The sequence below is a fragment of the Oryza glaberrima genome, chromosome 11 (genome assembly GCF_000147395.1).
Source record: "Oryza glaberrima chromosome 11, OglaRS2, whole genome shotgun sequence".
Classification (NCBI taxonomy): domain Eukaryota; kingdom Viridiplantae; phylum Streptophyta; class Magnoliopsida; order Poales; family Poaceae; genus Oryza; species Oryza glaberrima.
Window position 1 is genome coordinate 2,231,312 of NC_068336.1, and position 10,734 is coordinate 2,242,045.

The following is a 10,734-nucleotide window of genomic DNA, read 5'->3' on the forward strand; positions in this document are numbered from 1 at the left end:
AAGGTTGTCAGGATCAGGATACTAAGTAGTATCGTTTTGCTCAAAGTAATATCGTATCGTAGGATCGAATCGTAGTATCGGGATACTATGATATTTTTTTTAAGTTTAATTAATATTTATATTAATTATATATAGCCATTCTATATAAAATAAATGTAGTAATGATATATGTCATGCAAATAGAGACATTTATCAAGAGAAACCACGCTGGTTTTGATATATTTAACTGATTTTTATATAAAATTGAGCATATTTATTTACATTATTTCCAAACCATGTTATTTTAAATAATATTTTGTAGTATCGTAGGGATCGTAGGATCGGAATACCACCTAAGATTTTGTAGGATCGTGTAGTAATGAATAGTAGAATCAAAATACTATGAAAATTAAGATACTAGGTGGGATTAGTATCGTTTCGGCTTGATAGGATCGTAGTATCATAAGATACTAGGATACGAATCGGGATTCTGACAGAGTGGAACACAAGAGCTACAAGAATTCAAGTTCTTGTGTAGTGTTCAGTGTCAGGCTGTCAGCTTGACAAAGAATGTAATGGCCGATGCGCTTAACAAGCACACGACTAGAGATAAAATCATCGGAGCATGTGTCTACCGATCATTGGCTGATCTGTTCTTGGGCTATGTAAATTAACTTTGCTAATAAAAATACAGAAATGTAATTGGGTGATCCTGGATAAGACGCTGCAATTGACCGACCACATCACTCATGATCTAGTCATTCTATAGGGATCTACCCCTGCTAGTGTTTTAGTCAACCATCTACACGCCTATTTCTATTGCAATTTACGCTCAATTCGAGTTGCCAGTAGTTAGTTATTCTTGTAAATCGTTTGCATCTTCCTCCATTGGCATCTTGGCACATGCAAGAGGTAGATATATAGTATATATAACAACAGAAATATCCACTCATCGTTTTGCAGGCCAGGACGTCTCTGCATTATGAAAACAACAGCAGCCCTATCTCGGTTTGATGAGAAAGACGCATTGTTTGAGTGAAATTTGCAGTAATTAATCGACAATGTTTGGGAATCGCAAAACAAATCTTGAGGAGCCCTTCAAAACCACGGCTGCCTTTGTCTGAAAGGAATTGTGAACGAGCTGTTCAGTCATCTCTAGCAGAGGAGCCCTTTTCATCTTATATAAGCTGCTGGCAAAATTTAAATTTTAAAAATTAATTTTAAAGTTAGTTTTTTTCATTGTAATTTATTTTTTAGCATTTATTTTTAAACCGTTAAGATATATAAAACTTTTATCCATAACCTTTTTCTCACTGATAAGCCGTTCAGCTATAGGGGAAACAAACAATTTCTTGCTCAGGTTCAGTCTGTTCAGTAGTATCTTTTTCTTCTTGTGAGTATGTGATTGGACACAAAAGGAGAGAGAAGCATGAGCAACTATCCAGTTCTTTTTATCAGGAACAGATACCAAATAAGTACTATCATATTTGGACTTGTTCTGAAACCACTAGTGAATTCCTTATCCATATTTGTGTGGATTCTTGACAGCATTTGTGGCCCAACCAAATTTCTTGTGGATCCTTGTCGTACTGGCGATGACAAGACGCTGATCACGCATCGCACGTTGCGATTAATGAGTTGTGCATTATGGCATTATGCATCGACTAGGATCAGAATCAGGGTCAAGATAATACTAACGTGCTGTCTGCATCATGTTTCAATTATTACATCCATGATTCATTATGTCGGAATTAAGTACAGTAATGTACTTCTAGTAATGGAGATATTAGGTTTTTATGCAGGTGACAAATTGTGAGTGACGCGGTCTTTTTAAAGATAATGGAATTCGTTCTGTCCTTTTGCTTCAAAGATGCTATAACCAATTATTGCAGCGAATGCAGGACAAACAGCTGTGTATTATAAAATTACAGTTTGATTAAAAACAAGATTCCTACTTAGTACACCACAATAAACATAAACATAGACATTTCCATCTCTGGTTGTATGTAATCCCTGTCTTCTTCAAACCAAAGAAAAGCAGAATGTCTGAAATCAGCGATCGGTCTTTGTTGATCGAATTTCGCTCCCATCGCCGTCGGTGACCGACGTCCAAAACGGAAGATAACGTCAAAGGGTGACGTATTTTTTTTAGGATAAATGAAGCATTTTACTAAACTCAAATGAGTATTCCCGGTCTTTGCGTGAGCAACACAGTTGATAAAGATTAAAGAACAATTGTCAAAATATGAACAGACTCTCCCCAAATGTATTTTCAAGGTAGATGATCAATGCCAGCAAAAGTTCTCCCTAGAATTTATAGATGAACTAGTAATCGGTGAACCTGGCTATATATATTGTTTGGGGATCATGGATAGCTGAAAATGACGCTGGAAAAGAGGGGCGATGGAAATGCAGATTTCGATGAGGATAGCGTAGGATACATCAGAAACGGCATATATCATCTTTGATCCTTTGGAATTGGACACTATCTATTTCATCACGTTCAAGGTCTTTCCTTTGCTTCTCCACCAGAATCACTAACTGAATTCTTCTTTCGTGTTGCGACTATTCTTCAACCGGGAAAGGAGAAAAGATAAGATAAAGTTACAAAAGTGCAAGTTCTGAAGTTCACAACAGCACAAAAATCACAGACGGCGGCATCCTTGGTGTCGTTTCCTTCTTAGAGGCGTCGTCTCGAAGATTTTCTGTTTCGCTCTTGCAGCGTTTGTGGTTGTAGGCGCGTGGTGTGGTTGTTTTTTCCTTTCTGGGCTATAGTCCTCCAGGGCTATAACTTGTATTTTTCTCCTGCTTTATCAATACATGAAACTCGCACTGTCTTGTGCGGTTCGTTTAAAAAAAAAAACAATCGTCTGATGAGCACTGTCAAACATTGCATTTCTTCAGACTCAGAGATGGAGACAAATACAGGAAATGTAGGAATCTGTCTTTTTCACTATCTTCATCTCTTCTATCAATACCATGAGACATGAGCAAAATCATGGTACTCCAGTAAGAAGATAGGTTCCCAGTTGCTTCTGGTGTAGTACAGTTAACCAACACAGTTCTCCTCCTCCCCCCACCCACCTTAAAAAAACAATTCCACCTAAAAACCAGTGTTTCGGCGCGAAAAATCAACCCGAAAAAATGGTTAGAAAAAAACTAAACCCAATAATTTCAATCCCATTCCAACGCAGGAGCATGGCAGTAGTTGGCAATACTGGGATTCTGGGAATTGTTGTGAGTTTATGCCTGTATTCTGCTATGACTCTCCGTGCGAAAGCATGAGACTTGAGTCAATGACACTGATAATTTGGGAATGCCCAGGTCAAGAGATTATGCCAATAAAAGTGATATTGGTTGAGTATACCTGAAATTGAGGCTTATTAACTGCAGTAATTGCACTGGTCTGCACATTTTCAGAAATTTTCCACATTTTGATATGCATTGAAGGCAAACCTTCATATTACTGCTGCAAATTAAATGTGGTACATTGGATACATTCATTCTATATTTAGTTCCGACGAATATCTTCTGTAATAGTAATGCTTACAAGGAAATGTGATTTTGCAGGAAAATTAACCTAAGCTGGTCTAACCAGAAGTAAAAACAGGGAAGGGAACCTGCAAACTGACAGTACTAGTTGTAAAAAATACTTTGTTTTTAGATGAAAAGAAACAAAATTTGTATTACTTCCTCCATTTCATATTATAAGACTTTCTAGCATTGTCCATATTCATATATGTGTTAATGAATCTTGACATATACGTGTGCCTAGATTCTTTAACATCTATATGAATATGGGCAACCCTAGAAAGTCTCATAACCTGAAACGGAGGTAGTACTAGTCAATAACAATATCAGTGATGTGTCATTGTACTGGAACAACAATGTGCCAAATCAGATGCAACAAAGCCTGTCCGACGGAATATCTTTCAGATATTATGGTGTTTTCATATTAGTGACAACAACATACCATCTACTCCAGTTACCCAATTTTGTATGTTTTTTCTTTTGTTTTCGATTACCCGATTTGTGATTTCAACTAACAATGTCCAATTGCAGAATGATCACCATACGAGGAAACCATGACGAACACGAATCAATATCTGAATTTTCTGTTTTGTCTCATTAGAAACCCAAATTTCCCTACTAATTAATTTCTCCTATTTTTCTATGTACAAGCCTGTAATAACTTGTTTCAGTTTGTTGTTGCAGTAGAAGTGAAGTCTCCTAGCTGTCTAAGTGTGAACGCGGCGCCTGACTCTCACTTGGAGCCCGCCACTGATCGACGCGGTGAGCCCCGGCACGAACCGTGGCGCGGCGGCGGCGCCGCCGCTCCGGCCATTCTCGCCGACGACCTCGACGTCGAACGCCCTCACGACGGCGACGCTGGCCGCCTTCATCTCGGTGACGGCGAGCTCCTTGCCGAGGCACACGCGTTGGCCGGCCTGGAACACCGGGTACTTGTACGGGTTCGCCGGGACGAACGACGCGCCGGGGCCGGTGAGCCACCGCGCCGGCCGGAACGCGGCGTAGTCGGCGCCCCAGATGTGCGGCATCCGCCCCATGGCGTAGGGGTGGTACATGACGCGCGCGTCGCCGCCGACGTAGGTTCCGTCGGGGAGCACGTCGGCGGCGGCGCAGAACTTGGAGTCGAACTGCACCGGCGGGAACAGCCTCATGTTCTCGTGCAGCACGGCGTGGGTGTAGTGGAGGCCCTTGAGGTGCTCGTAGGTGATGGCGGCGCCCGTCTCGCCGCCGTCGCCGGCCTCCGCCTCCGCGCGCATGGCGGCGGCGACTTCGGGGTTCTTGGACAGGAGCATGAACAGCGTGGTGAGCGCGGTGGACACCGTGTCCCGCCCGGCGAGGAGGAAGCTGACGACGATGTCGCGGAGGAACTTGTCGTCCGCGGCGGCGTCGTCGACGCCGGTGGAGGCCATGAACCGCGACAGGAGGTCGTGGCTGCTGCCGACGCCCAGCTTCTGGCGCTCCCGGATCATCGCCGCCGCGAGCTCGTCGACGACCTTGATGGCCTTCCTGAGCTCCCTCTCCGACCCGACGTTGAGGAACCGCTTCGCCCTCCACAGCAACGGCGACGCCGCTGCGCCACGCATGGCGGAGAGGCGCGACGCGGCGTCGAACGCGTCGGCGAGCTCGGACACGGGCATTTCCCGGTCGAGGCAGCCGGGGTCGAGGCCGAAGGAGATCTTGCAGATGTTGTCGAAGGCGAAGCGGCGGAACACGTCCTGCAGATCGAGCACGGCGCCCCGGTCGGCGGCGTCGGCGAGCACCGGCATGAGGCGGGCCTCCACCTCCTGGGCGATGATCTTGTAGGCGTAGGAGCGCACGGCGACGCTGCCGAGCTCGAGGCTGGCCATCTTCCGCTGGTGGCGCCACGCGTGGCCGTCGACGTTGAAGATGCCGTCGCCGAGGAGGTCGCCGAGGAGCGCGGCGAAGGGCCTCCCCTTGGGGAAGTTGTCGAACCGCGTCCTGAGCATGTGCTCGACGTTCGCCGGGTTCGCCGTGACGGTGCAGCCGAGGACGTGGACGTGGACGGTGCCCGTCGGCGAGCGGCGGAGCAGGTGCGCGTACCAGTCGCCGAGGTTGGTGAACTCCCTCGCCCACGACCCCGTCAGGTAGGCGCGGCACACATGGCAGCTGCACCACGGCCACCGCCTCGCCACCAGGAGCACGACGCCGAGCGCCGCCAGGCACACCGAGAACGCGAAGAAGGCGAGCCCCGCGCACCGCGCGCCCCACGGCAACTCCATCTCCATGGACACGGTGGTGGTGGCATCCATGGCGAGAGGAGGAGAAGAAGAGGGAGAGAGGGAGATGTGTGAGCTTGGGTGGGGAGGAGTCAAGGAGGAGGCGATGGCTATATATAATGCGTGTGGACGAGGAAGGCGCACATGGGACACGTGCGCTAAACATTTAACAACGTTTTCCCGGCAGCCTAGCTTTGCCTCTCTATATTTCTTTTATTGTGTGTTTTGTTTTTTCTATTTTTTGCGCGTACACAGCTATGTCCCAGCGATTTTTGCATGCTGAGCTGGGTCCAAAGTGTGTGCTAAAAAATCAGAGTACAACTTATAGCTGCTAAATATTGCTTCCGAGCTGGTTTTTGGGATGAAACATGCTATTGTTGTGAGATCAATGGTTAACAGATGATACTTCAACCTCGTTAACTTTCCTTTACTTTGTTGGTGCTTTTCTTTTTCTCGAAACTGGGTAAATTATATTAAGGAATAGAAGAGGAAAATTATTTTTTCCACATCTTAAAACATACCTAGAGCCTAGAGATGCGAGCAAATGAGCCTAACCATAATGTTTGGCTATCTCCGGAATGTGGAATGGACAAATATTGCCAACTACCATGCATCTTTGTTCCTTCATTACTCGATCCCTTTATTTTAAAATATAAAAATCTAAGATCATATTAAATATTTTATAGTACTACGAATCTTGACAGACAACATAATCAGATTCGTAGTACTATAGAATATCTAATCTGGTACTAGTTTTTTATATTTTGGGATGAAGCAATACCTCCGAAAAAGTTGGCAACACAGTCGACTCTAAAGCCAATGCCATCGATTTGATTGTCAACAACCGTCAGACAATTATAAACGCAAATTATAAGCGCAACACTATATTAATATATGAATTGATATGAATGCACCTTCCAAATTACTTGTCTTCCCTCAATCAGTACACGTTGATAGTGACTACAATATACTACTCCCTTCATCCAAAATAAGTTCTTTTTCATCCATCATATACATACCAATATAAAATATAAAAAAAGAGCTAAAAATACTCTCACTTTATCAAATCGCAATGCAATTGTTTCTCTCTTTAACTACTCCGATGTATATATATATATATATTCTATTTTTACAAATCCCAATGCAATAATTGCTTAAAAATAAATTTATTTTGGGACGAACTGAAGAAGCCAAATATAAACTTATTTTGGAACAGAAGTTCTATATAAATGGTACAAATTCACCATCATTAACTTCCTTCCCTCTATTAGCACAAACTAATAGGGGATAAACTACATTAATGCAAATAGCCAAATTGCAAAATTGGTACAAATTTATAGTGGCTACAATATTTAATATAAATGGGTATAAATTCACCTCTTTTAACTTTCCTTCCCTCTATCAGCACAAAATAATAGTGGATAAACTATATTTATACAAATCACTAAATTGGTACAAATTCACCATCATTAACTTTCCTCCACTTCATTAACACAAATCAATAGTGGCTACAATATTTATTATAAATGGGTACAAATGTGTCCTTTTTAACTTTAATTCCTCTATTTGCCCAAAATAATATTGTGATTAAACTATATTAATACAAATTCACCCTCCTTAACCTTCCTTCCTTTTATTAGCACAAATCAATAATGGCTACAATATTTAATATAAATGGATACAAAACGTCCTCTTTTAACTTTCCTTCCCTTTATTAGCACAAAACAATAGTGATTATAATATTTAATAATGTAAATAGTATAAATTCAGCCTCTTTTGTCGACGAGTGATACTCGTAGACCGGATGATTAGAATATTATGGTACGTTGGAACGAGGATCTACGTAATACGACATCAAGCAAACAGAAGACAAGGATTATACTGGTTCAGGCCCCTTATCAAGTAATAGCCCTACTCCAGTTTATATGGGATTGATGATGGAAAACCACAGATTACAAAGGAAGTAGACGAACTCGATGATACCGACAAGATCGTAGTCGATGTACTCGCAAGATTTTCCGGCGACTTGGCTCCGCGTACTCCGGCTTCGTAAACTATGGTGGGTGTGTTGGCGATGAGATTCGATGCTTTACACCCCTCCCTAGGGGTCCCTTTTATACCGTGGACTATCTTGACCCCAAGTAAGACCTAGAGACATTGGATCTTGCATGGTACAACAGAAACTCTATCTCTTCCAAGTAGGACTTTGGAAATCACTTGACTCGAGGAGATATCTTTCATAATTTGTAACAGATTCCAATAGCGTTTACGGGGATAATTCGTATACGTGAAAGTATGCCATATCCGTATATTCTATAGGTCGTAGGATAGGAGGTATGCCTTATCCATAACCCTGACATCTTTAACTTTACTTCCCTCAAATTAATAGTGGATAAACTATATTAATACAAATTCTCTTCTACCTTCATTTTTATATTTCAAAATACTTTACAACATTATATTCTTTAGTACAAGAATGGCGCGCGCACACATCACCATACTCACCATGAGTGTGCCTTCTAACACACCCATGTTCCTGTTACATAGGAGCAACACGGATGTGACTTTAAAATAATTTTTCTTTGCTTCAATTACAATTCAGAACACACTTTTATACACATTATTTACTTTGAAATATATAACTTTCAATGTTTTTTTGAAGATCTACAGAAAGTAAAAAAAAATCTGGTTATCTAGCTAATTCATATAGCAGGCATGAGCATGCCTTTAGTGTGGATTTCAGTTTTGTTCCCAATAGATATTAGTGCTGCGGCGAAGGATGTGGAGGCTATGGCTTGCAAAGAAGGGTTGAAGCTGGCGGCGGAGTATATTAGGGTCCATTTGAACCTATGGGTTCGGAATCCATCCATCCTAATACGCAAAACGGAAGTATTAATTTTTAATGCAACTTTTCTATAGATTTTTTTTTAAAAAAAAGTAACACTTTTTACCAGTGTGAGAAAAGAGTTCTCGAAGAAAAAGGGAGTAGAAGTTGAAAAAGGGGAGCATATGTAGAACACACCAGCATCCCAGTAGTCAGCTCGATTGCTCCTCGGTTGCCGACTTGTTACTATCGAGGATGGGCAACATATCAAGCTGAGCTCCCTCATCCCAGAGACAAAGGGCCTCACATGGGTCTTCTTCCTGATATGCAGGCGTGCCATAAGGTAGCTGATGAACTTGCTAACTTTGCTAAACATTTGGTACATCTCACTCCGCCCGTGTGGCGAGAGGATGCACCATCCAACGTGTATTATTTAATTAAGCAGCTTCGTCTTTTGTAAGATTGTAATCGATCATAACTTAATGTATGCTCTCTTTTCTAAAAAAAATTAATGATATTTCTTTTCTATATTTAGTTTCTTTAGAAAATATTTTTTTATATATGTTGGTCGTGTGAATGCTCGGACATACATGCATCAATCCCTTACTCAGGTGGTGTTTGGATCTAGAGACTAAATTTTAGTGCTTGTCATATCAAATATTAATTTGGCACTAATTAGAAGTATTAAACGTAGACTAATAATAAAACTAATTAATTGCATAAATAAGAGCTAATTTGCGAGATAAATTTTTAAGCCTAATTAATCCATAATTAGCATATGTTTGCTGTAGCATCACATATGCTAATCATGGATTAATTAGACTCAATAGATTCGTCTCGTGAATTAGTCAAGGATTATAAAATAAGTTTTTATCATTAATCTACGTTTAATACTTCTATTTAGTGTCAAACATCCGATGTGATAATAACTAAAATTTAGTCCCGATCCAAATAGGGCCTTAGCCATCGATCGGCTACCTTTTCTCGTCGATCATCGACGACGACGACGACGCCGTACGTACGCGTGGTCCTCCTGGTCCAGGGCGGCAGAAAATTCCGTTCCGTTTCGCTGTTTTCTTGGCCGCCGTACGTACCAGGCAAAGTGACAGCAGGATGTTGTTGTATTTGTACGATAGCCAACCACGCATCCATAACACACGGTTTTTCTTTGTCCGGCCGGCCATCCATCCAAGGCTCCATCTTTGCCGGTGGTCCGTCCGGCCGCGCCACGATCGACAGTGTGCATCGCCTAGCTACTTGCTACCCCCTCCAAAAAAAAAAAATCCCCGGTGACAGGCAACTCGCGCACATGTATGTCTGACGACACGTCCTTTAGTTTAGACTTAAATGCAACGACATGATATGAATACATGAGAAAATCCAGACAACATCTAGTTTATCTGCTATGGGAAAACATTTTTTAAAGCCTTTTCGTTTAGGGAGGCTCATATTTTTCTTCCTTCTCCAGCCTCCTACTCTTATTACCTCTTCTCTCTTCCCTTCTCTCCATAGAGATCTAATGTAGGTGCCGCTCCTGTTTTCATTAGAGACAGTTGATCCTGCCTTAATTCTCTCCAAATCTATTTTAGCTGTCCGTAAAAAATATTTTTCTAAAGATGTATGTTTGTATATATTTTTATAAAGAATTTATAGAGAAAAACCATTAATTAGCAGCTACGTACTAGATGGTACGGAATTAAAACCGGAACGCTATAATTCTCATGAGGCAGATAATCATGCATATGCTGATGAGGTGATATATATATCTGTGTGTGTGTGGGCACGCGCGCGCTTTTATCGTCTGCTATATTACTACTTTTCCCATTAAACGAATGGAAAACGAAATTGATTGATAAAGAGATGTCAGATGTGAACGTTTGCCACTGAATTTGGCTCAGTTTTCTTGGTTGCAAGTTGCAACTGGCATGTACTACCCCTGCTCCCAATCTACCAATAAAACTGAGTTCTTTTTTCAACTCAAAAGCACAAACTTTTTTATGTTAGCACGCTTCTCGAATGGTACATTCCGTGAAAATAAAATCTATATAAATGTTTTTAAAATAATAAAAATATTTTTTAAGTTTATAATAGCTAATATTCAATTAATCATGTACAAAGGGTTTTCTCATTTTCCATTGCGCGAAAAAGCCTCCACAAACTGAC

General features: G+C 41.7%; 1 protein-coding gene across 1 annotated transcript; it reads right to left on the reverse strand.

Annotated features, from left to right (window-relative positions):
* Positions 1 to 4,082: 4,082 nt before the first annotated feature.
* LOC127753988 (cytochrome P450 94C1-like) lies at positions 4,083 to 5,821 on the reverse strand. The gene has a single exon (XM_052279436.1). The coding sequence runs from the start codon at positions 5,778 to 5,780 to the stop codon at positions 4,218 to 4,220; it is 1,563 nt and encodes a 520-aa protein (XP_052135396.1). The 5' UTR covers positions 5,781 to 5,821; the 3' UTR covers positions 4,083 to 4,217.
* Positions 5,822 to 10,734: the final 4,913 nt, after the last annotated feature.